This window comes from Desarmillaria tabescens (assembly GCF_030435595.1).
Source record: "Desarmillaria tabescens strain CCBAS 213 chromosome Unknown EV420scaffold_38, whole genome shotgun sequence".
In the NCBI taxonomy this organism is placed as follows: Eukaryota; Fungi; Basidiomycota; class Agaricomycetes; order Agaricales; family Physalacriaceae; genus Desarmillaria; species Desarmillaria tabescens.
This window is the reverse complement of record NW_026848337.1, coordinates 268,783-291,102: the sequence shown is the minus strand read 5'-3', so window position 1 is coordinate 291,102 and position 22,320 is coordinate 268,783. Positions and strand designations below refer to the sequence as shown.

General features: G+C 48.0%; 11 protein-coding genes across 11 annotated transcripts; 5 read left to right on the top strand and 6 right to left on the bottom strand.

Moving 5' to 3' along the window:
* Nucleotides 1-398: 398 nt before the first annotated feature.
* Nucleotides 399-2,292, bottom strand: EV420DRAFT_1646964 (uncharacterized protein; the record flags this gene model as incomplete). Its single annotated transcript, XM_060477982.1, has 10 exons — nucleotides 399-512; nucleotides 568-784; nucleotides 838-893; nucleotides 949-972; nucleotides 1,103-1,261; nucleotides 1,309-1,353; nucleotides 1,418-1,672; nucleotides 1,727-1,804; nucleotides 2,207-2,229; nucleotides 2,277-2,292. The coding sequence occupies 10 exons, from the start codon at nucleotides 2,290-2,292 to the stop codon at nucleotides 399-401; spliced, it is 987 nt and encodes a 328-aa protein (XP_060326937.1).
* Nucleotides 2,293-2,581: 289 nt separating this feature from the next.
* Nucleotides 2,582-4,114, top strand: EV420DRAFT_1483160 (Aldehyde/histidinol dehydrogenase; the record flags this gene model as incomplete). Its single annotated transcript, XM_060469944.1, has 9 exons — nucleotides 2,582-2,639; nucleotides 2,691-2,778; nucleotides 2,873-2,887; nucleotides 2,938-3,079; nucleotides 3,279-3,359; nucleotides 3,529-3,659; nucleotides 3,714-3,859; nucleotides 3,909-3,963; nucleotides 4,018-4,114. 9 exons carry the CDS (start codon nucleotides 2,582-2,584, stop codon nucleotides 4,112-4,114), a joined length of 813 nt encoding a protein of 270 aa, XP_060326936.1.
* A 339-nt stretch (nucleotides 4,115-4,453) lies between these two features.
* Nucleotides 4,454-6,074, top strand: EV420DRAFT_1707811 (uncharacterized protein; the record flags this gene model as incomplete). Its single annotated transcript, XM_060479569.1, has 11 exons — nucleotides 4,454-4,585; nucleotides 4,630-4,735; nucleotides 4,770-4,779; nucleotides 4,834-5,009; nucleotides 5,072-5,277; nucleotides 5,334-5,444; nucleotides 5,557-5,594; nucleotides 5,650-5,717; nucleotides 5,771-5,847; nucleotides 6,013-6,033; nucleotides 6,063-6,074. 11 exons carry the CDS (start codon nucleotides 4,454-4,456, stop codon nucleotides 6,072-6,074), a joined length of 957 nt encoding a protein of 318 aa, XP_060326935.1.
* Nucleotides 6,075-6,106: 32 nt separating this feature from the next.
* Nucleotides 6,107-6,863, top strand: EV420DRAFT_1565200 (uncharacterized protein; the record flags this gene model as incomplete). Its single annotated transcript, XM_060474014.1, has 3 exons — nucleotides 6,107-6,335; nucleotides 6,394-6,516; nucleotides 6,572-6,863. Coding segments are annotated over 3 exons (644 nt in total), but the record flags the coding sequence as incomplete, so codon positions are not given.
* Nucleotides 6,864-7,422: 559 nt separating this feature from the next.
* Nucleotides 7,423-9,519, bottom strand: EV420DRAFT_1630798 (FAD-linked oxidoreductase-like protein; the record flags this gene model as incomplete). Its single annotated transcript, XM_060476127.1, has 10 exons — nucleotides 7,423-7,680; nucleotides 7,732-7,759; nucleotides 7,817-7,883; nucleotides 7,935-8,350; nucleotides 8,400-8,485; nucleotides 8,557-8,601; nucleotides 8,625-8,837; nucleotides 8,889-9,152; nucleotides 9,206-9,467; nucleotides 9,494-9,519. The coding sequence occupies 10 exons, from the start codon at nucleotides 9,517-9,519 to the stop codon at nucleotides 7,564-7,566; spliced, it is 1,524 nt and encodes a 507-aa protein (XP_060326933.1). The 3' UTR covers nucleotides 7,423-7,563.
* Nucleotides 9,520-9,863: 344 nt separating this feature from the next.
* EV420DRAFT_1275225 (p21-C-terminal region-binding protein-domain-containing protein) lies at nucleotides 9,864-10,939 on the bottom strand (the record flags this gene model as incomplete). The annotated part of the gene is made up of 5 exons (XM_060467889.1): nucleotides 9,864-10,025; nucleotides 10,083-10,280; nucleotides 10,330-10,539; nucleotides 10,591-10,821; nucleotides 10,877-10,939. The coding sequence occupies 5 exons, from the start codon at nucleotides 10,937-10,939 to the stop codon at nucleotides 9,864-9,866; spliced, it is 864 nt and encodes a 287-aa protein (XP_060326932.1).
* A 46-nt stretch (nucleotides 10,940-10,985) lies between these two features.
* Nucleotides 10,986-12,750, bottom strand: EV420DRAFT_1565178 (uncharacterized protein). Its single transcript, XM_060474013.1, has 12 exons — nucleotides 12,486-12,750; nucleotides 12,420-12,434; nucleotides 12,215-12,370; nucleotides 11,883-12,160; nucleotides 11,788-11,828; nucleotides 11,712-11,730; nucleotides 11,629-11,656; nucleotides 11,555-11,576; nucleotides 11,467-11,502; nucleotides 11,393-11,417; nucleotides 11,265-11,346; nucleotides 10,986-11,211 (listed from the first exon to the last, which is right to left on the bottom strand). The coding sequence occupies exons 1-12, from the start codon at nucleotides 12,639-12,641 to the stop codon at nucleotides 11,146-11,148; spliced, it is 924 nt and encodes a 307-aa protein (XP_060326931.1). The 5' UTR covers nucleotides 12,642-12,750; the 3' UTR covers nucleotides 10,986-11,145.
* A 1,272-nt stretch (nucleotides 12,751-14,022) lies between these two features.
* EV420DRAFT_1565170 (Metallo-dependent phosphatase-like protein) lies at nucleotides 14,023-16,785 on the bottom strand. The gene is made up of 12 exons (XM_060474012.1): nucleotides 16,561-16,785; nucleotides 16,278-16,488; nucleotides 16,199-16,224; nucleotides 16,049-16,147; nucleotides 15,739-15,996; nucleotides 15,548-15,687; nucleotides 15,418-15,495; nucleotides 15,144-15,364; nucleotides 14,916-15,096; nucleotides 14,745-14,864; nucleotides 14,549-14,693; nucleotides 14,023-14,526 (listed from the first exon to the last, which is right to left on the bottom strand). Exons 1-12 carry the CDS (start codon nucleotides 16,687-16,689, stop codon nucleotides 14,203-14,205), a joined length of 1,932 nt encoding a protein of 643 aa, XP_060326930.1. The 5' UTR covers nucleotides 16,690-16,785; the 3' UTR covers nucleotides 14,023-14,202.
* Nucleotides 16,786-16,823: 38 nt separating this feature from the next.
* EV420DRAFT_1565159 (UNC-50 family-domain-containing protein) lies at nucleotides 16,824-18,067 on the bottom strand. Its single transcript, XM_060474011.1, has 6 exons — nucleotides 17,910-18,067; nucleotides 17,804-17,859; nucleotides 17,704-17,747; nucleotides 17,434-17,554; nucleotides 17,179-17,388; nucleotides 16,824-17,127 (listed from the first exon to the last, which is right to left on the bottom strand). The coding sequence occupies exons 1-6, from the start codon at nucleotides 18,021-18,023 to the stop codon at nucleotides 16,902-16,904; spliced, it is 771 nt and encodes a 256-aa protein (XP_060326929.1). The 5' UTR covers nucleotides 18,024-18,067; the 3' UTR covers nucleotides 16,824-16,901.
* A 67-nt stretch (nucleotides 18,068-18,134) lies between these two features.
* Nucleotides 18,135-19,944, top strand: EV420DRAFT_780229 (uncharacterized protein). Its single transcript, XM_060483439.1, has 2 exons — nucleotides 18,135-18,814; nucleotides 18,868-19,944. Exons 1-2 carry the CDS (start codon nucleotides 18,197-18,199, stop codon nucleotides 19,738-19,740), a joined length of 1,491 nt encoding a protein of 496 aa, XP_060326928.1. The 5' UTR covers nucleotides 18,135-18,196; the 3' UTR covers nucleotides 19,741-19,944.
* A 578-nt stretch (nucleotides 19,945-20,522) lies between these two features.
* On the top strand, nucleotides 20,523-21,864 carry EV420DRAFT_780175 (uncharacterized protein). Its single transcript, XM_060483438.1, has 4 exons — nucleotides 20,523-20,773; nucleotides 20,823-20,906; nucleotides 20,956-20,988; nucleotides 21,040-21,864. Exons 1-4 carry the CDS (start codon nucleotides 20,678-20,680, stop codon nucleotides 21,688-21,690), a joined length of 864 nt encoding a protein of 287 aa, XP_060326927.1. The 5' UTR covers nucleotides 20,523-20,677; the 3' UTR covers nucleotides 21,691-21,864.
* Nucleotides 21,865-22,320: the final 456 nt, after the last annotated feature.

The following is a 22,320-nucleotide window of genomic DNA, read 5'->3' as shown; positions in this document are numbered from 1 at the left end:
ACTTTGCAGAGCTCATATAACAATGATTATGAGTCTCAACTTTGACCATAAAGATGATTGGTTGTTGCACAGGAGTATTTCATGCGAAAGCAGATAAACTCGGGCTCGAAAACATGGATCAGGAAGTACATACACAGATACTATCACAACAAAAAACGTGCAAGAAAGGAACACTAGGAACCAGAATAGCGACATGATTAACCGAAACAAAGGCAAGAGCATGCGGTGGGATAACAAAACGAGGTGGAAACTTGGAGAGAACGAGTGTTATCAAATCACGCTAGGCCGCGAAGAGGACGACCGGTCCATACGCAATGCCAGCTCCCGTTCGGAGTCGTCAATTTCCTTCTGCAACCTTCTTGTTTCCTCCTTCTCCCTTGCGATCATCAGTTGTATCTCTATCTTCTCCTTTCAGTCTCTTGCCTATCTGCTTCTACCTCTCGCCGGAGTCCTTCCGTCTCTTGTATTATTATTTCTCTCTCTCTCTCATGGTACGCGTTCTCCTCCTTTCTCTGCGTTTCAAGTGTCAGTATACACCCGACCTTGAGAAACGAGGCGAAAGCACACCTTTTCCCTGACGTCAATGTCCCCCAACCACTCGCGCCATTTCTTAAGGTAGGCTTGGGTCAACGGTCTCGAACTATCAGAAGAGGGTATGAAGATTGGCAAATAATCCTCCGAATCCGACACGAAGAACAGACGGTATGTACGAACGCACACTTTGATCTTCAAGCCGTCACTTGTCTTGATGTTTGCTTCGGTTGGAATAGTCGTCGGTAGATTTCTAGTAAAGAACGAGTGAGCAACCGACATGTTTCAAGGAGAGGCTGAACTCACTTTCGTAGGAACGGTCGCCTGATCTTCGTTTGGTGAACATCGGTGGTCGGACCAGTCTGTTTAGCAAGGTGAGGATCATAGACAGCGATTAAAGAAATAATCATAGCTCACCTGAGCATAGGATTTAGTGTACGCCTGCCATCACCCAGTCAATACCTCTGAATCATCCTTCCCAATTAACTGCATCGTTATCTTCTTAGATTCCGGCAGCTGATCCCATCGCGTCAATTCCATATTACAATCTAAAAGAGCTGAAAGAACCTACCCAGTCGATACGGAACAGATTCTCGTCCGGCCCAAGCACCTTTTCAGCGTTATGCTGACTATTTAGGTAGTCTTGCGTCGTGAATGAAGGAATACTTCGGTCTCGCTTCAGAGTTTCTAGCAGCTCTTGACTCTTGGAGTCGGCGAGGATTACTTGAACCTGTCGGACACGTAAAACACATATCATCATCGAGAAACAGCTCTTACCTGCTTGATAATCGATCCGATTAGCTTGTCGTTGGTAAAGATCTTCTAGGCTTCCTGAAGGGTAGTTATCAGCCATACCGTCGAATCCTAATGAGTGAAGAAGACGCACCTTGACTCCAAACATAAGCCGCATCTGTTCCTCAAACGCTGCCTGCTCCACTTCGTTATCAAACACGCGTTCGCAAGATTCGAGCATCAACTCGTAAAAGTGGCTCGCATTCGCATTAGGATCGCCCATGCTCTCGATGAAAGCGGTAGCCTGAGGTGAAAGTCCAGTAACAATGAGGGGAGCTTTACTTTGTGGCCCCTCCGTCGCAAGCTGGTTCGAGATGTTTCGGAACTTTAAAAGACGCGTATACATCACCTATCACGACAATAGTATCAGAAGCTGCGGGACAGAAATGTCTGACCAACGTACCTCGAGTAGTCGCAGCGAAACATAAAGGTGGGTATTCGTGAAGAACGTATTCCTTGACCCGTCGTTGCTGGCCTTCAGCTGGACCACCATCAGCCGGCGTGGGCGACTGGCACCCTGGAAAGAGAAGGAGACGCTGTCTCTCGTGCTCTAGTTTTCCGGATCGTCGATTTGGCTTGCTCGCTCTTGAGCAGTTTCTTTCTCAAGTCACCCGCAGCCGCTCCTATGCCTCCCTTCCTCCCCCAAAAATCGCAAGAGCGAAGCGGAGCCTTGGCCGGGGCCTATTAGACTAGCGACCATCTCTCCGATCGCCCTTGACGTTGCAAGAAGATTAGAGGAGCAGAAATCTGCATGATACCATCGTCCACAGAGGTCGAAAGTATTGGAGAACGCATTCGTCGACATTTAGCACCTCGTTCTTCACGAGAGAAATCGAACGCTACTGCACTGTTACTGAAGGCGCTCGAGAATTTATTCCTTGACATTCAGTTGAATTTTAGACGCTACTGCAGCAGGGTGAGCAAAATTTCGTCATCACGAATCAAATACGTACCAGCATCACCAGCCATAGAAACGTAGCCTTCGTCTTCAAGGTCAGAATAGTCCTGAACAAGCCGTAGACGTCGTGATGGTCGATGATCAAGGTCACATTACCCTGCCTTGCTCTTTACCGCCGACCACCACGACGTTCCCTGCCACCATTCTCCTTCTTCGCGACTTGATACCGTTGACCGACAATGGCACGAACCAGTATGATATCGCTTTTGCCGCAGCATAACCCGTACCTTGATTCTAGTACTTGAGACGGTGCTCGATATCACTGAGCTCTCGTCAGTAAGCGATTTCGATGGAACTATCATGGCTGGTGCACGCTCATTCGAATATTTGGATAATGTAAACGGTACAGGGAAGGAAGGTACGTGTCGTATACACATATCCAAAATCCTGTTCTCACTCGCATCAACAGAATTTCCCTTCCATGTTGTCGGGAGTGCTACTGCCTTGATGCTGCATTCCACTATGACCAACGCTAACATCCGTGGACCGTGGAGAATGTTAGCAGACAACAGAGCAGCGTTATCGCAGAACGGCCTCGTCCCGGAAATTTCAGTATCTCACTGGCGATGAGAATCGTGCCACCCTTGCTAGCATCCTTGGTGGCGTGTACGTCACGGTTTCTCTTCATTCTCTCAAGATGCACAAGATCATTAAAGGCCACTCCACTTCCCTGCGCCGTTTGAAGGATATCGTACCCAACAGACGAGACCTATCGTAGCTGGTTTCCGAGATCGACGAGAGGATTCGCCTGCTTTGACTGCTGAATTCATTGCACATCCGTCTGTGCGGAAAATCAACGTCGGTCGTTGGACTTGGGTTTCTTTGCATCGACGTACTCATTCCTTGCAGTTCACAGGTAGCAATCGTGCGGGAAGGATAATCACAAGTGAAGCAGCAAAGTATCCTCAAACCTTGTGTTTTTGAGCTTGGCGGAACGGTGCCTGCAATTGTAGGTCATTGACCACCTTCTGTGTATATGAACGTTCCCTCAAAACAGCTTCCAAAGGTTCTCGACGATGCTGATATAGATGCCGCGGCGAAAGGTATCGTATCCGGAGCCCTCCTCTACTCTGGCCAAGTGTGCAGGTCTACTAGTCGAGTCCTTGCACAGCGAGACGTATCCGACCCGACGCTCTGACAGAGAAAATATGCGGGCTCTGCAAATCTCTGGAAGCCGAAGATCCACATACGGACCCTATGGCCATGCTCTCTGCTTTGTTTTCCCAGTTCCATAGAAAATGTACTAGATATGTTTCGTGAGGCGATTGGAGAGGGGAACGAAGGTCCTCGTAGGGGACATCACGAGGAATGATTCCGCGATACAACCGCATGTGTTCACAGGCGTTAAACCGGGTACTGGTCTGTCGGAGCGGGAAGTGTTTGTGGGTGTTTTCGTGACCCGCGCATGTCCAAATTCTAACTGATGTTGCAGAGCTTTCAACAAGTTTTCAATTACGATCTTCGACAAGATTGATGAAGCGTTAGGACTCGCCAACATGTCCGATTACACGCTTTCTTCATCTCTCTGGACGTCGAATCTGGATGCTGCAGAGAAACTGGCACCTCGGATTCGAACAGGTAAAACTGATGCGGTCCTATATCTTGACGTATCCTGATAAAATTCAAGTTGTCAACGGCTCCACAATCCATTCGGAGTCATTCTTAGGACTTATTGGACTTGGGTGAGCCTTTTACTCGGATATAACAACTTAGGTTCATTACTGACTTTTTCGAAGCGGTTCTTCGGGATATGGCTGGTTCAGTATCGAAGACTTTACCGACAAACGTTTCGTAGTATTTCCCACCCCACGCCAATATCCTTTAACGTCATGAGCATCACAGCGCATGGCTCGCTATATCAGGACTGTGGACCCGGACGTTCCTTACCTGGACCTTGTGCGAGTGCAGCACTAGCTGTGTGTTAACGTCAATACCATGTGTACTGCTATAAATTGCTATATGTAATGCCATAGCTGTGAGAAAACGAAAGAATAGGTGCCCCGTGGAAAGTATATATGTCACTGTGTACCTTTTCGACCTTGTCTTCGAGTCCCATCATCATCATCCTGTCATACTGCCCACCTACCATACCACCTTACCGTCCTTCCAAGAAGGTGCCTATCTCTATTGCTCCTGCTTTGAGGTTAACTTGATAACGAGCGCTCAACTAGCATGGCTCGCTCGTCTAATCTGGATACTTGGATTCAGATAGCTAAGGTTGCTGCGGCCGTTGGGGACATGGCACCATTTCCGTATATCAAAGGCATTGGTGGGTGTGCTGTACTCATACTGGAAGCTATTCAGGTACGTGACAAGCTTGCACATGGCGTTTCGTTGTCTTTAACTAGGGATTGCAGAAAGCCGGCAAGAATGATGAGGACCTGCTAGATTTAGCGGAGGCTATAGGGGAGACTATAGAACTCATCCAGGATGCTGTTGAAGAACACGACAAAAGTAGTGCTCTCCACTTTGGACGATGTTTGTGCAGAGTTTGAAAAGTGAGTGGGCACAATTGAATTCTGATGAATTCAATTGACAAGACATCTTTTTAGGTACTTGACGTACTTACATGATGAGGTGAACAGCACCCGACTCGAGTCCCGTGGACGATTCAAGCGGTTCAAGCGTTTCCTGAAGAGAAATGAAGTATGCGACGCAGTTAATGGTTACCAGGAACGCGTCCACATGATCAAGGAAAAATTTATGGCATGTCTTGAGATCTTGACTGGTATATGCTGACCCAGGTTGGATAGATTTGCACAGCCATCGACTCGCGCTTCATTATTTCAGATATCAAACATGAATTAAGGACTGGTACAGAGGCTCTTACCAGTGCCATTGAGATGTCACAAAGGCATACCATGGCTAATATTGACAAGCATGCAGACAGCATATGTGAAGAGATACACACATTGGGTGTCCTGCAGAGCAAGAAAGCCGATGAACTTAGTGCAGATGTCCGGACATTGGAGGAGCAGAGTAGCTATAAAGGATATGTATGCCTTCTTCTTCTATGAAGAATCTGTGACTTATCTTCCCTTACATGATTCAGGTTCAGCATGTTCTTCTTGGGGATATCCATTTGAGAGATTGCCTCGATCATCCAAACAATTTCACCATGTTTACTCATTATAATGCTGACATTGGTAACACATCTAAAATTGTTCGTGTATATTGACATAGTACCCACAGCAAGTTGAATGAGCAAGATGTCATGCAAGTGGGTTGTGCTAGCTCTGTGTCTGATCAAATCCTGGTGCTCACATGTTCTCCAGCAATTCCACATAGATGCTGATAAACTGATAAAACTTAAGTATGCTTGTGACATTTTGTGATGGTGTTCATGCAACATTAATCTTATGGTCTAGACATCAAAATATTGCTCAGGTCTTTGGTGTATGCAGATCTCCAGAATTTCCTGCAATTATACTTCATGGTAATGATAATCATAAATTCTTTTTGAAATTCCAAGTTCATGTCCATCTACAGGTACCACACAACACCTAGTCAAAGACTATCGTGCATCTCTGACTGCGACTCAGTTGTTGCATTTTCATTTTCAACTGGTGTGCTTCTTCAAAATATACAATAATGCTACTTAAATCATGTGTCTTTCTGTAGTTCAATGATTTGGAGGTGCCACATTTCTTGATTCCCTGCATATCAATCTTAAATAGTCAAATCAGTCAACCTCAGATTACCTCAGTACATTATACTACACATCTCACCAGCATTGGAGTATCCATGCATATGTGAGTAATTCTCTTGAAAGTATGTATAGGCTAACAACTAATGGCCATGCTTCAAAGGAAGTTGACCTTAGTCATATGTATATCAATGAAGGAGGCCAAATCATCTTGGAAGAACTCTCATCTTACTATGGTTTTGATGGCTTTCATATGGATATAAGTGAACACTCTGCAGTGAGGTTGCACAAAGGCTGGATAGCTCCAGACACATCACACACTAATTTGATCAGAGATTGGAACTTGCTAATGCACCATACATGCTTGGATAAAAGCCATCTCATACAGATTTACGATGCCCTTCAATTGTTTCATGGACATTAAGTATAGGATGACATATAGCCAATGTCATTACAGCTGAGGCAGCATACTTGTATGGACAGAGGAGTCAACTCTTCCTATGTTGGTTGGCAAGATATTAATTGAGCCAATTGAATGGGAAGTAGTATGGGCCCAAGATGACTTTTCAATGCCCTTTTCTATGTGCAGGTGTGATTGTCATGAATATTTATCTGTAGTCTCTGCTGACTCCTTCACCTGTCAGTGGATCATTTACCATTCATAATTTGTCTGTCACTCAGGAGCACTCTCTTCACATAGCACCCTGGGACCATGGGTCATCTGAATATTATACAAGAATACAGCAGATAATGGTGTACTCATGGTTTGCACAAGCTTCACAACTGTCATTGTCCTCTTCTCAGGACATAAGGGGCCTTGATCATAGGATGCATGGCATAAAATACATTGGAGGTTGGTGTGGCATAACAGATGAACTGGGCAATATACTGACCAAAGTTCAGTGTGTCAAGACTGGTCCTTCTACCTTCATATAAGACCATGTTATGACCCCTTCCAGTTACTGGATACATTTATGGCAGACAGCGAATATATGTTTGCTCTGTCACTAACAATCTGTGAACCCCATGTTGATTCACAATCCAACACATTGTCCTTGCCTGTCATTCATTGGTTTTGTGACTCAAGTCTATCCAATGAAATATCTGTCGAAGAAGTGGAAGCTCTTTTTGGAATTCAAATCCATTTCTGGCCTACTCCACATGCATACTCCATATCAGAAAAAGCATTTTCAACAACTGTTGAAATAAATACCATGTGTGGGTTCAACCCTGCCCTCAAAGGTGCAGATATATGCAAATATTTTGATCTCCCTCGCATGGAAATCTTCAAGCATCCAATTGAACTCTCTGGTAAGTTGAAGAATTAGTATCTTGGGCTCGTGTACTCTACTAAAGAAAAAGCGCATAGACCATGAGATTGACCAAACCACATTGCCAATTACCGTTTGTGATCGCAAGGACACTGCAGACATTACCCCAGTTACTCATATCCGAGCTGAGAAAGGGCCGTCGGCCTCTCACACGAGTCAGAATCGGCTCATTCTAGTACTCATTGCAATTATTATTGCTCTTCTGTCATTGGTTATTCATTTGTCTATGAAGGTATAGAGGAAACAGGTTTTATACCACACTAGCACTGGCCACTTCAATCCACCCAAATCTTGTACTGATAAACCTACCCAAATATACGCTTCCAAATTTGTGACCCCGCTCTCCGTCTCTCTTCAGATGCTTGTCCGTCTCCGAGAACCGACTTGTTCTCAATTGCTCTCCGTGACAGGTAAGGCATCACCTAGACAGATCGCTAAATGAATAAATAGTTGATGCATAAACAACTGCATACCTCTGACATAGCACCATACGGAACATATCTGAGCGGTTTGAGTTGATAAGCTTGGCGATGTGTAAAAATAAGAGATTGTTCTCACTTGATGATCATGGGAGTACTCGATCGCGTCCTCTCTACCAAGTAATCAGTCAAAGCATCACCCATACCTAAAAAGATTATTCGTCATCATCCAACCCCATATAAGAAGTGATGCTTACCAAAAAGTTGCCCAATCGTTAGTCTCTCCGTAACCTCATCACCTAAACTCACAACATCTCCCTCTACACGCTTCGCCAGTCCCCTCCCCACCAACTCCGTTAAAATCAAATCACAGCTCGTCCAATTATGTGTCCCGAATAAGATCCCCATCGTCTGAGCCTTCCCTCCTAGATCCTGCTTCAGCTCCCCGATAAGCATCTTTGCGCATTCGTTGTAGCATTTATCCGTTTCCCACTTCTCCGCCCATACAGGCGGGAGAGGATCGGATGATAGCGAGAGGGACGTCTTGCCGGCTTGGAAGGCTTGGTGGGCGGTGGTCTCGTGAGGGTGATAGGCTCCCCGGACTAACTTGACGCCGAGGGAATAGTTTCCGGCCTTGGCATCTTTGAAGGACTGTTCGAGGAAGGATGGGGTCCTTTCATATGCGAGTGAGTCATTGAAATGGCTGGCGACGAGTCATTCACCTTTTGAGATATGCCTGGAAAGTTCCGTATATTAGTGGCTGTACGCTGCTCGATTCTCCCAGTTTGTTGAACTCGCGCATGAGAGCCTAGCTGGAGAGCGTCGATGGCGGGTTGGTACCAGCTGGATTATCCATGATGGTCAGAAAATCGTTGTGACGGATGGCGGCGGCAGAACTTGCCTATATTCTGCATCGATGATAATCTTGACACCTCTTTCCTTAGCACGTTTGCAGATTCGATAAGGTCAGCATGCAACTCTCGGAGGGATTTGATGTCATCTTCAGTTAGATCGCTCTTGATGGAACCAATCGGAGCGTAGAGAATGTCGAGATCACTAGCGTGAGGGACAGCCAGGGAACGGAACGGGAGATTTGGGCCGTGACGCGAGAGCCTTTCGAATAAGTGGAGCAGAGAATTGGCGTCTGGAAGTAGCGCGCTCTACATATAATCAGCCTTAACATTCCACGATATCAAAAAGGACGAACGAACCAGTTTCACTGCCACCCACGTCCTCCGGCCTGCCGCTGCGCCCGCAACGATAGCCATCCTCGAAATCGGCGGCGACATCAATGCAATGACCATTTCATTTACTATCCGTTTATGCACAGGCTCCGACACCTTCTTCAGTGACGCCGTTGCCGTCGCCTCGTGCTCGTCAACCTCTACAGAATAAGCAAATAATGTTCCCTTGTTAGCGGAGCGAAGATTCTTCAGTAGCGGAAGCGTCTGTAAAGCGGTATCCCCTCCGACAAACTAATCGCCTAGAGTGAATGGAAGGTAAACAATGAAATATAAATCGGCGCTACCTGATTGAAGAAAGTAACCCTAACCAAAGCCTCTGTTACTTGCTTGACACCCGGAATGCTGGTGAGTACGTCAAGCATTGTGGGGGATAGATCGATCAAGGTCGGGAACGAGCACATCGTGAAGACTATGTAGGACCGGACCAATTCACGCAGTGGTGTCTTCTTGTCTGCAGAATCGTTACTATCGCTATCGGCGTGGATAGAAGACGATGATAGGCCCAAGCCGGTTGCCAGCAATATCCCCCCAGATATCGCACCAATCCTCAAGCGAGAAGTTCTGTGAGGTACCCTAGAGCTGAATAGCCGCCGCCCATTGGGGGCTCCTCGACCTAATGTCGACCCAAAGCGTCGAGTAAAGATACCTAAGGACATTGGGAAACCAATCGCAAGATCCGGAGGGGGTCCAAGGTGATAGTCACTGAGTAAGAAAGGAATGAGTCTGTGCCGCTTATAGCACGGTCATGTTCTACATTCGTTTCAGGAAGCAGAATAATGCCCCTATCTTATCTGACCTCTCGATACGATAGGCCCCGGCAAGGCTCCGCTTCGCTCTTCATTAAGCACGAGGACATCTGTGTATTTTCCAATACCCTTTTTTTATCCTCTAAAGTGACATTTTATTGACCTGGAACATGTAGACACTGACGTACAATTTCATTCATCCAACGGCGTACGCTTCAGACATCTTCCCAACCAAAGCCGCGAAATTTTCGGCCGGAACGAGCATCATTCTTCCTCGAGTGTCAAGTCCGAAAGATTCTTTGTCGCGGGGCTCAGTAGGCGACGTTGAGAAGGTATAGTCAACCGCATGCATAGAGGCCTAGCGTAATGAAGTGTGATATCGGAACTTATCCTTCGGATTAAGAAGTGGCCTCACCTGCTTGATATATTCGTCTTCGGGGTGGAATGGATAAATGCCGTCTGCAGGACGGGCGAATGTCGGAGCCGGAGCTTTTCTCGTCTTCTTCGACTTGTGTGATTTTGTCTGGGTGGACGATAACATCGTTTCTTCATCTTCCGTGAGATGGTAGGTCCGCGATACGAAGATAAGGTGCGAAAACGTGTACGGCTCGTTCTGCCGCGGTCAGCACAGGAGGTTAATATGACGACATAAAAGAACACACATCAGCAATCGCCCATTTCAACTCGTCGATCAACATGCGGTACATGGGAGGAATTACTTGGACAGGCATGTTGATGAGCCGTTCGCATAGCACGAAACCAACATGCGACTCTGTTTGTGAAAAGAGCCCTTGAAGGGTAGCATGGAAAGCTGGGTCTGTCGAGGACTTGTCCAGGAAATAGTGGGCCAGAGCCTTGATAGACGGATGATCCTTTTCCTTCAAAGTCAGGAAAAAATCAACCAGAAACGGTATAGCACGCACCTTGTGTTTATGCATATTCAGCACCGTCAATAACGCGTAAGGATCACTCTCCATTCCATCCGTTTTTATCGTCGTCCCTACCCTGGGCTGGCTCAGTATCAGCTCCGTGAACTCGTGTGTGTGAAAAAGGTCGGCGTCGCGCTGGAAAAGCTGGCCAATGAGCCTCTTCAAGGCATGGTAGTCGACGTTGGGATTCGGGTCGAAAAAGTCAAAGTCGACATCGATCAGGCTCTACTGAGGACGCTGAGTGAGGAAGTCGGCTGTTGGTGGGCAGGAAGAGACCTACGACGTCGGAGTCAGAGTCAGAGTCAGAGTCGTCATTTTTCTTGTCCTGTTTCCGCTTGGACATTGTAGTAAGCAGTTGGATTAGTGAGCAGTAGTTTATAAGCGTTGGATTAGTAACAATTTTTCTGTGGCAGTTGATCATGTTGGTATTTGTTGTGGTATATGGGTCCACCATGCCGCACAATACAATTTTCCCAAGTAGCTACAGGTAGGTCTTTCCGGGGTATAATAGTAATTAAACAGAGATCAGAGAAAGTGGATAGTTATACTCTACAATTCAATGACTCCTGGGTGTGTAAACCTTCTCGATCTCCATTTCCCCCGTCGTGTCGTTTCCTATCATGTACAAGTAAGTACGGTTCCCAAAGCAACCTCTAAGCCTGCTTCACCTTGGAATTTACACTGGTATCAGAGTCATCATCGAGGTGTGTCATATTCATCATCCGGCGATAGGAATGGCGCGCATTTAAACTGAGCACTATGAGTGGGTAAAGGCTAATGGAAGAGCCCCACTTACGACGAAAGCAGTGCGTTGGAGTACACTGGCAGCATGTTAGAGATTATGCGGGAGACAATCTGGGCAGAACTCACGTTTACCCAAGACGATATATACCCCAATCCAGGCGACTGTTACAAAGCGTTAGTCTAAGAAAAACAAAGTCATCAGAATAGAACCTACAAGTATCCTGCATCGTCTGAAACTGCAGCAAACAAGATTAACTGAGATGCGGCTAGCACAAACAATTAACATACGCAGATCAGAACCGTAACTGACGCAAGGCTGTGTTCATCCATCCATCAGTCACAGTACGGAAAACCAACCACCGAAACCGTACCTAGTAATCAACCCCGTCTCTGCCCAGAAAAATCTACCATCAGAAAGGCCCCTCGCTAATTCAAGAAACAACATACGCAGTGACCGCAAGAATATCCCATTCAATACTCCTCCCGATCTGTACGTTTCATTAACATCAGTCATCAAGTCCGCGTATATCCCCCGCACGTACGTTTCCATGACCAGCGGCGAAGCCAGCTGGTTGACATGATAGCACAGCGTACAGGCGATCATCAGATCCGCCAGGGCGCCTACGGCGAAGCCAGAGGTGAGGAGCCAGTCCCACCGCCGCTGGAATACCATAAACGCAGGTTCCATAGGCACATCACGCACTGCGCGATACCCTAAGAATATCCCTACACTCAGGCGAAAGGCAACGAGCAAGCTCATTACAACCGCTAGTTGTATTTGCTGCCTGAGAGACGGTAGACGCGGAAACAAAACAAACCCCTGTGTGCTCCAATGAGCCGTGACGGAAGATAGTGGATAGAAACAGCGCATACCTGGACTAGAGGCCGTCGACAGTGGTTCTACGATGGCCACGGAAGCCAAGAAATAAGAACTTCGCGGCTTGCGGGGGTCTGCGACGTCTGCAATGATGACGAGTAAAGTAGTATATCGATAGAAACGGAGCATAGCGAGTGCGCGACTTCCAGAGTCCTGTACGCGAATTAAATCGTGCATTCAATGTACTACGGATCAAACGCACAAAACAGAGAGTAACCTGTTCGTCTTCAATGACGAGGATGTAACTCGAAATTATGGGTGAACTCACGAGAAGCTTGAATACCCAGAGGTCTCTTCCACACCGACGGAAGTAGGTAGTTCCTTGGACTAAAGCGGCGCCCATAAGAATAAGATTGAAGAACACACCAATCTCGAGGGAGCCGACGATCTGATTCGACTGGACCGGGACTTCAATTGGCTGCATAACGAAGGTGGACAGAGAATGAACCCTTGCCACACTTCCGCTGCGCAAACTTTCTTATGTACTATGAAGCTAGGCCATCAGATGACAGCGGTCGTCAGCTTTACTTAGGTCTCGGGCGGGCAGAGCATTGATTTTATTAGCGCTACACTACAATGAACGGTAATAGAACAGAATACGAACCTGTAAGGGGAAATTGATCAGTCAACAGTTCAATCGTCAGGCAAGATAAATGCAAAGATGTATATGATCAGAGAAGCCGATGTTTTCTTCCCATGATCGTCAACTCAACCCGGCGACCAGGACTAGCCATTCCATAACGGAACAGCCACACTCTCGCCCGAAAACCAGCAAGAGGGTCACCGCATTTAGCTTCCGAAAAGGTATTCAAAGAATGGATGAACTTGTTTTCGTCCTCCAAAAAGAAAAAGAGACAGATGAGACACTCACAACATATTCAGGCACCGTTTGACCCGCTGAAGGGAACCTAGTAGATAGACGAAGGTATAGTTAGCAAGGTCCAGAATAGAAGAGTAGAAGAGGTGAGAATCAGAAATATTTTTGGTAATTGGATGTCCACAAGAGGTTGATTGCTCTCATTCGGAAGCAGAACTGAATATTTCATCACGGAAGAAAGCCGCGACATAAGAAATGGAAACTGACCTATCCGACGGCAGGCAGGGCCTTCATGACATCTCTTGCATTAGAATCATGCTAATCGGCCTCCTTGAAGAATCTATAAGATATTGTTAGCAAACGATGGCGAAAAAAGCAGAGATATTAAGGATAAAAAGTTGTTCAGACGAGATAAAACTGTCCTTCATATGCGGTCGGACATATGCTTGTTTAAAAATAGAACATCATGATGAAAGGGAATGCGGTCATCTCGGACTCACCTGTCAGAACTGCCCTGAGGTCCTATCTCACACGCCTATACCGAGGCCATCAGCTCTACGTTCCTCGCCCAAAGAGCAAAAAAATTCAGAGGATGGTGTGTTAGCTGAGGGCCCATGTCGTTGTCGCCCGCTAACGCATATCATCCACGCAGTTACTGGATGGAAATGAACTTACGGCCTATCTGAGAAACAGGGTTAGTAAGGGTACGGTGAGAAATGGACGAGTAAAAAGCGGTAAATCAGTTGGTGATGCATGTTGCGAGTATGGATCATCGAGAATCGTCACCAACTCGAAAAGATGGATAGATATCATCAAAAAAGAGTGTTAGAAAATCAGAAACTTACGATGATACAGCTCGGGGACGCTGTCGGGTACCACAGATGAGAAACATGAACGTCGAATGTAAAGCGGAAGAAAAACTTTTTGCGCAGACGAAGGAATTTCAAGCGCCGCTATCGGAAACTAAAACGGACGAGCACAGCCACAAGGACGGGTAAATCCCCACAGAAGGGCGAACAAAATCCATCATAAAAAATATTATGTGCAATACAATCAGTTCTCGTGAGGTTTGCAAATTATATGATGAAAACTAAAAGGATAAGACACATCTCGAGACAAAGATACAAGTCCAGAACCTAAAATAAAGGCTCCATTGATGATACTCAAATTAGCGACTCGGAGTTGTCGGATTATCCACAGATGACCCAGCCAACTGTGCTGCCAATCCTTCGACAGCTTCGTCTCCCTCCGGAATCCTGTGCTCTTTCCCATCCAAGACGTTCTGTATCAGACTCATCGTACTCTCTAGACTTCTACGCCTGTTACTAGGACTCGTCATCGTCGTACCCAAGCTCGCTTGTCGTCCATGACCTCTCCTAAACGGAGCAGCAGTAGGCGATGTCGGTGAGCCAGGTGAGGCCGCCGGTGAATACATAGGTGAGGCCGAGTGGTTTGCGCTGATGGGTAGGTGAAATCGTGCCATTGGAAATTGCTGCCTCGATACCCGCGGTGACGCCGTTGGGAGCAACTGGGGTGCTTGGCGTTTCGTCGTGCTCTGAGGGCGTGGTAGGAAGAGAGTTTAAAATGGCCTTGCCTTCCTCTGACTTTGCGTCATAAAGGTCGGGAGGAAGACGTTCGTTCTCAATATCAGACTTCCGCCTGAGTATGGGGCATCAGTTTCGTGGAGATTGAGGATAGCAGAAGACTAACGCGTCGTCGAAGCTACTGATAGCTTCTCTGATACCTTCAGACCCTGATGCAAGCGTCCCGTAGGGGAGAGTGTTCGAGCCAGACACGCTCTTGAGTTCTGAAACCTTTTCAGATTCCTCCCTGAATGAGATATTAATTTAGAAGCAGTGAGAGTCATCTTTGTCCACCCACCGGAGAAGTGCGAATACGCGAGCCATCCGACCAACGGCCATAATCTTGCTCTTGATAGCTCTTCTCCGCTCGACAGAATCTTCAGAGGCGACAGATACCGGGGATATGATTGACTCTTCGTCACTCTCCTCCAATTCTTCCTTTGTGCACGTGTTTAATACAGCAACGAGCATGTCAATAACTGCAAGCGGATTAGATATGCGCACAAGAATCTACAAAAGCGCGCACTCTTTTCACCGACAAACGGTAGACTCCAAGTAAAGACGTCCATAAAGTTTGGCAGCCAGTAAGGATGAGGAGTGCAATTAAATTGCCGGATATTCATAACATTGCTTTCATACTTTAGCACGGCAGCTTTGTTATTGTAGAAATCGAGGTAATTTGGAGCAGAGAAGATGGTCATGACTGATGGGAACCCTGTCGTTTTGGTTTTGCGATACATCCGATACCTACAGAGTATGAGCGTCAGATCGTGTAGGGGAAACTGACAGAGGGAACAAACCCAGCGTCTTGTGCTTCATGTGCCCGAATTATGGATAGCAGATTGTTCCGTTCGAGGAATTGACAGGCGGCGGCATATCTAGACAAGAGTTCACATGAGACACCGAAAATTGGCGGATGGACAGACATACGTAAAGAAATATGAACAACCTCGGACATGGTTGTGGATGAAGCTATCTGATATCTTCTCCGTGCCAAAGTCTTCGACTGGATCAGCCCAAAGAATATCGCACATCAATCCATGTGTAGGCGGTTCTCGGAAACGATCAAGCTATGATGGCACATGAAGACGAGATGTCTGAGACGACAAGAGCAGACTTACAGCACGAATATCATCCAGCGTATTGAGTTCCGGGGACAGACCACCATGAATGCACAAGAACTGTTTGTTCATGATCGCTGCCAGGGGCAATGCACAAAAAGATTCCATGCAGGCGTCATAAATGCGCTCAGAATATTTATGCTTGCACTCGAGCTTGAAGGTGAAGTAGTCGGTAAGGTGCCGACATTCATGATTTCCCCGGAGCAGGAAGAGAGTGTTGGGGTACCATATTTTGAGGGACCAGAGATAGAGAACGCACTGCAGAGATTTGTCGGCCATTACGAGCAGAGCAGGGACGAACATTGCGTACCTCAATGCTAAAATATCCTCTGTCCACGTAGTCCCCCAAGAAGAGATATCGTGTGTCCGCTGGACTGCCTCCAACCTCAAAGAGCTTCATCAAGTCGTACTAGTAGCAGGGCGATGAGCGCTGATCACGATACACAAAGGCGGAACTCACATATTGACCGTGTATATCGCCACAGACTGTCGTCGAGATCCGTCAGTGGTCGAGACCCAGGCAGACGAGCAGCACGCACCAGTTATTGGAGCGTCGACATTGAGGACATTGGGCTCCCTCCGAAGGACATCAGTTCCCTTCTCCAATATCCACATTGCCTGCTCCTCGCTCAGCCGCCCTTCACGATAAAAGTGGTTCTTCAGGAAGGCAACATCAGGTTTTGAGCGATCTCTGCCGCCATTCGCGAAGAACTGCTCTGGCGTAGGGATCTGCATCGCTGGGGCTTGGACCTGGGTGTAACAGAATGAGTGCTGAGCGACAGCGACGACGGCGTCGCCAGGATCATTGGCAGCGGTACGCACATCTTTGATAACCCGCTCCTGAGTGCTGACTATGTTCCCATCGTCCAGCTTGTGTTGGGTAAAGTCGATCTCTGGCAGCGGTCCCTTGTCAGAGATTTGCTCTATCGCCCGCGCCATATGGGTACTCATCGTGCCAGAGGTCGTTACGGCGTCGTGGGCAGAGAAGGAGAAGGTCGAGGTGAGGGTCGAAGAAGAGTCGTGACGCCGGGTGGCGATCCAGATTCAGAGGCAAAGGGCATGGCACAGCTTTGGCTGACAGCTTATTACAGCGTTTAACATCTATCGTGTGCACCTCCATTGCTCAGCAAACTGTGTATAAATTATTGTATCTACAGTTCATTCTACGACCCGAAATATATCGCTAGGACGTGCTTAGCGACATTGAATCCAAGCAGGGATATTATGTACGCTGTGAATAACGGTAATAACGGGGACAGGAGAAGCTCGGACCGAACCAGGAAGGGTAACGCTGTGGAACCGAATGTGAGAAATTCGCACACACAGCAGCGCAATATTCGTAACGAACCATTAAGTCCGAGGTATATCCCATAGGTGTACTGCGCAAAACTGAACAGCAATGATAAGAATAGCGGTAAAAGAAGAACTATAGATACCCACGCAGCAAGGTAGAGCGTGTTGCCAACCCAGAGGCACACCCAATTATCTTTGAGAACGATAGGAAGTAGAAACAGCTGAGCAAGGTAGAGCGCAAGATACAACGGGAAAAAAGCATTCGTATGGACGTCAAATGCGTAGGCCCACTCGACGAAGGAATCTGCCGGTGTCGAATGCGAAGGTGGAGACAGTAATAGTCGATTAGACGTGAACCTAGACGACATCAGCGAAGAAGGGATAATGCATCATCAGACATACCAAAGTAACGTGGCTATTACAACGCCAGTCAACAGATAATCCCGGGCTATCATAAGAAAAGCTAATTGAATGGCTTCGAGAATGGTGTAAGAGTATATGACAGCCCATGCTACAGCAGAAACTAGAAAACAAGTTAAACAAGCCACGGCCGGTTAGCACTCATTAACGCACCACAGAGACATGCGCCAATGAGGACCAATATCGCAGGATCATCTCGCGCCCAAGTATTTTTGTTTCTGCACCCAATATTCCATAAATACGATAATTGACCAGGTATTGAATGCGTACGTTTGTGAAAGTATACATTCCGGTACCTTGGGATGGATTAGACCATGAATCAGCTGCATACAGACTTCAAGCTCACACTTACACTCTCCGGGGTGCTAGACACAGGTATGTGAGCTGCCAGGCAGCCAGCTCGAAGTCCTACGCCAGAGTTAGAGTAGAGCACTGCGCACAACGTAGAAAAAGCGGACCATCTGCTGGAACCGGTGCAGTCGCCTGAATATTATGGAGACACGGTGGGATATCGAGCCAGATGGACGGCTAGCAGACGGTCCCTGCTGGTCATTGTATGTAGGGAGGTCCATTGTCAAGCCTTGAGACGGCTAGAAACGGCCTCGTCGAAACAGGCTACAATCTAGTTGAGGCGGAGACTGAAATACCGCCCTAATATTTGGACGGAGTTTGAATAGCTTTCATTACCTCCCATCAAGTACTTACCGCTGAGGCGCTTGATCCTCTCTCTATTCCCGTCTTTGCTATGATGGAACACGACATCGAGGTCGACTATGACTATGCCGACGAGGACGAGACCGGTCTCGCAGACCATTCTCGCAAGTCGTCGCGCCCAGGGGACGTTGACGACGACGAAGACGCCGTCTCTCTGGGGCCCGACGAGGACGAACCTGGCTACTACCACAAGGATTCCTACCAGAATGATTCGTTTCCATCGGGAGATGGAGACATGGCCGACGCCAATGATGATGGCGCTGCTCCAGGCTCGACGCCACATTCAGCCAATCCTTCCCAGCCCAAGCCACAGCCACTGACGAGGGAGAATTCAATGAATTCTCCTAGAAACACTACTTCTCCTCAGCGTTCTCATTCTCAGCATCGCATTCATGGTTTACCTCCAAAACCAGTAGTGGCCAACGTCCCTTTCTTGCATCCGTCACACCCGTCGCTCATCGAGGCGACTGCAATGTCGCGTTCCACCACGAAAACTAAAACTTCATCAGGTAACAATGGATTTACGGCAAAACCACCTTCTTCTCTAGATGCGAAGGATTTACCGTTGGACTGGCAAATTCGCAAGTCGCACAACGGTGATATGTATTATTACAATACCAAGACACATGTCTCTACCTGGGAACGACCCGTAAGCCCGTTTCCTTGTCAATGATGCTTTCACTTACAACCTATGTGTTACAGCCGCGAAATGGTTTGCAAGATGACAAAATTTCTCAGCCCCTGCATTTCCCTACTTCCTCAAGCTCTGGGCCCAAAGATCTTTCCTATGAAGATAGGCATTATCGTCCGGGAGAGAACGGCGCACCTCCTGGAGATTCTCGTCCTCCCGTCTTACCTCCGTCAAACAGGAATGGTACTACTGATACATGGTTTGGTAGTGCTGTGGCTCCAAGCTATGACTCTCGCACACCACCCGATTCTCCTCAGCACAGAGACCGATCTAGGTCGCCACCGCCGATGCCACAACGTGGACGTCGTCGGCGCCACCCTAATTACGATGGCGAAGCCGTCGATGGTCGTGGCGACTCTCGTCGTCCAATGACTCCTCCTCGGCGAACTGAAACGGATACTCTTCAAGAGTCTAGGCGACAGCACCGTGTGCACAACTATGAACCACCTCAAGTGCAATCTAAGTTTCCGATGGAGAGGGAAAAACTACCGGCGCGACAAGAGCCCTCCTCACGCAACAGCCGTGGTCATCCGCGAGAGCGGGAGCCTCGTGATTCACATCCTCAAAATACCACTTCCAGTACGTTAATCCGCCTCATCATGCACCCTTCCCCCTTCTCCGTACGCGCATCTGTATGCGCTCGCGTTGTGACCCGCGTGTATGCTGTATTCATGGGTGCGCTGTCATGTTACGCACCGTTCCCGATCCCTTCCCCTCACTCTGCTGTTGCCGACATAAGGACGCTCATCATGGACTCCCTCTGTTTCTTCCCTTTCACCCCCTCTTTTCTCATCATGTATCCATTCCTCATGTATACTTTTTGTTCTCCTATATCCTCCTTCCTTTTAAACAGGACACAGATCGCCGCCGCCTTCGTCGTTTGAAACGCCTCCGCCTTCGCAACGATCATCCAAAAGGGATAGGCCGTCGCGCTTTGGTGGTCCTATAGAGGCAACTCCTGGCCTCACGTCGCTTCCTCCCCCGAGGATTGCTGACCCGCCTGAGCTCGTGCCGTTTTCTAACGGGCCCAAGGGACCACCGAGGCACAGCAGTGCCTCTCGTTCCACTTCGTCACCTCCCGCTACAGAACAACCTAGCTCAGCAGCACGTATGTCAGCCCGCATGTCCGCATCTTCTCCTCTCATTTCTCCGTGATAGGACGAAGACCGCCTCTTCCTCCTCAGGAGATGAGTTTCCGCGAAACGTCTACCAAGTCCAAGCTTCCTCCGCCTCCAGCGTCTGCACCACCGACCAGTGAATTACCGCCACTATCGACATGGGTTGAAAGAAATTCAAATCTCCCCCCTTCTGGGCCGCGTGCGGCTAAACGCAACAGGCAGGTCTCGACGAGTGGGGATGTTTTTGACGATTTGCCTTCGACTTCTCCTTCTTCTAGGGCGCATCCACTTCCTGCAAACGGATATGGTAGAGAAAGTCGGGATAATGCTGTGGAAAATTCTGGTAATCCTTTACCAAAAGGACCTCGAGCGCTACGCCCGCCTACGTCTGAATCTGCTCCTCCTTCGAACCAAGGATGGACCAGGGAACGGTCTCCACCTAGCATGTTTGGTGCTGAAGGTCATATGAGGAGCTTTGAAGACCAGGGCCGAGGATCCATGTATCCTCATCCAATGGAACGGGGACAGGTATGCGCCGACGCATAGGTCGTCTCGAACGTTGACTGATAGTCATTAGGGTCGGCCACCACGTGGTCGCGGGGAGTTTTCTCGGCCTACATTGTCTGGGACTAACAGTCTTCCCCTTGGAAGTAGGAAGAGTCTTGGTGGGCCCCCGCCATCGTCTTCTGGAGGTGATACACCTATGTCATCTGGGAAGTTTTCAGACTCTCGTCCCCCGGATGCCAATAGTGGAGGCCCTCCGACGAGGAAACCAAGGAATTCACTTGGCCCGCCTGATGTTAGTTTGCTCCTCCTTGCCCCTATCATCGTATTAATTTTTGTTACAGTCTCGGATGCACATGGAGATTGACATTAACCCTCGACACAGAGTGTCGGACAATGGTTATCCGCATAGAATGAGAAAAGAAGAGGTACGGTAGTCTGCCTTTGGTATCGAAGATATAGGTTGACGTCGCATAGCCTCGCACTTCACCTCAAGAGCCTCCTCCCAACGTTTGTCTATCGACTAGCTCTTCTCGTATGTAGACACTGACATGCTTTTAGTTCCAACGATACGCTCCAGAACCCCTTCCGCCGTCTTCTGAACGACGAAGCGGAGATAGGAATAGGGATGAGCCTCCTTCTCGCCAGTACTCCCGTAGAGAAAGTTTTAGTACCAGTCCGGCCGATGAACACCGACCAGCGACTCCACCTCCTCTGTCGAGAGAGCCATCACAATCTCACTCATGGGAAGGTTCTAGGCCAGTACGATATGATAAGGAACGAGAGAGTGGCCGAAGAGAACGATTCAGAGACAGAGAGGATCGGGCACCCCCGCCTTCTGTACCGCCTCTTGAAGAGCCTGCACGGAATGGCATTGAGAGGGAGAGGGAAAGACCTGTCAGCCCTAGTACCTCCCGCCTACCTCCTGGACACGGCCTTCCTAACAAGCCGGAGGGACTACCGCCTCGACCGAGACGCGATGATATGGACGTTGACGACGGTCGGTATCGGAGGGATGGGTTTGAGGAGCGACCGCCACTGAGACGAGGTGGTACGTTACTGTCTCGTCTTGGTGGTGGTGGTGCCATCGAGGCTGGCATGAAAAGAGATAGAGATGAGCTTGGGGACCCTGTTGACGATGATTCGAAGAAGAGACGGAGAGGCCACAAGTCGAGAAGAGGCGGCAACGGTGGTGGTAAGATGAGGGTCTAAGTTTTAAGTTTATAATTGTTCTTGGTCAGGATGTTCTGTGCGCAGTGCACATACAAAATACTATTGGTACATATGAGAGTAGTTTTTTACTTATATTATAGCATATGTTCTTTTGTTGTCAGCATTGCTGAAGGTTCGGTTTAGATCACCAGCTATGAGCTAGTTCTAAGCTAGGCTAGGTGTTGGTACCGGCACAAGGTCCCAACAAGAAACGGCCGGGTCCACAGCCCAAACATGGCAAGCTTGCCATGCGCTGTGGCCACGAAGGCTCGTACCGTTGTGATCACACTGTTGAGTGTGTCGCGCGGAGTAGAGACACGTCGTGGGGAATGTATACAAGGAAATGAATTAAGCCCGATATAAAGGTACAGCACAAAAAATACGGAGAACATCAGATACGTATTTAGCCAACACGCCAATGATTTTCATATCATCTGCTGCGAGAAGAGTGTGAATGATGACCTCGTATCCGGATACGGCGGGCACGTAACAGTTGAGCAAAAGACTCGGAGTCAAGTAGAAAAATATCACGGAAAAATTAGCATGCAAATGTGCCAGCGAGTCAGATCCTTCACAATAGAGCAAGATATGGGCTTCGTCTTCGACCTCGGATAGACAATGATGGCACAA

Coding starts and splice junctions, on each gene's coding strand:
- EV420DRAFT_1565159 (XM_060474011.1), bottom strand. CDS start 18,023: ATGGACCTCCCTACATACAATGACCAGCAGGGACCGTCTGCTAGCCGT. Junction 17,860..17,909: donor TGCACCGGTTCCAGCAGATG/GTCCGCTTTTTC, acceptor ACTCTGGCGTAG/GACTTCGAGCTGGCTGCCTG. Junction 17,389..17,433: donor GTAATAGCCACGTTACTTTG/GTATGTCTGATG, acceptor GATGTCGTCTAG/GTTCACGTCTAATCGACTAT.
- EV420DRAFT_1565178 (XM_060474013.1), bottom strand. CDS start 12,641: ATGCAGCCAATTGAAGTCCCGGTCCAGTCGAATCAGATCGTCGGCTCC. Junction 12,161..12,214: donor TGTCGACGGCCTCTAGTCCA/GGTATGCGCTGT, acceptor TGGAGCACACAG/GGGTTTGTTTTGTTTCCGCG. Junction 11,212..11,264: donor ATACCAGTGTAAATTCCAAG/GTGAAGCAGGCT, acceptor TGTACATGATAG/GAAACGACACGACGGGGGAA.
- EV420DRAFT_780175 (XM_060483438.1), top strand. CDS start 20,678: ATGTCATCTGGGAAGTTTTCAGACTCTCGTCCCCCGGATGCCAATAGT. Junction 20,774..20,822: donor ATTCACTTGGCCCGCCTGAT/GTTAGTTTGCTC, acceptor TTTTTGTTACAG/TCTCGGATGCACATGGAGAT. Junction 20,907..20,955: donor ATAGAATGAGAAAAGAAGAG/GTACGGTAGTCT, acceptor GACGTCGCATAG/CCTCGCACTTCACCTCAAGA.
- EV420DRAFT_1565170 (XM_060474012.1), bottom strand. CDS start 16,689: ATGAGTACCCATATGGCGCGGGCGATAGAGCAAATCTCTGACAAGGGA. Junction 15,688..15,738: donor CGCTGGATGATATTCGTGCT/GTAAGTCTGCTC, acceptor GTGCCATCATAG/CTTGATCGTTTCCGAGAACC. Junction 14,694..14,744: donor ATCAGTAGCTTCGACGACGC/GTTAGTCTTCTG, acceptor CCCCATACTCAG/GCGGAAGTCTGATATTGAGA.
- EV420DRAFT_780229 (XM_060483439.1), top strand. CDS start 18,197: ATGATGGAACACGACATCGAGGTCGACTATGACTATGCCGACGAGGAC. Junction 18,815..18,867: donor TCTCTACCTGGGAACGACCC/GTAAGCCCGTTT, acceptor TATGTGTTACAG/CCGCGAAATGGTTTGCAAGA.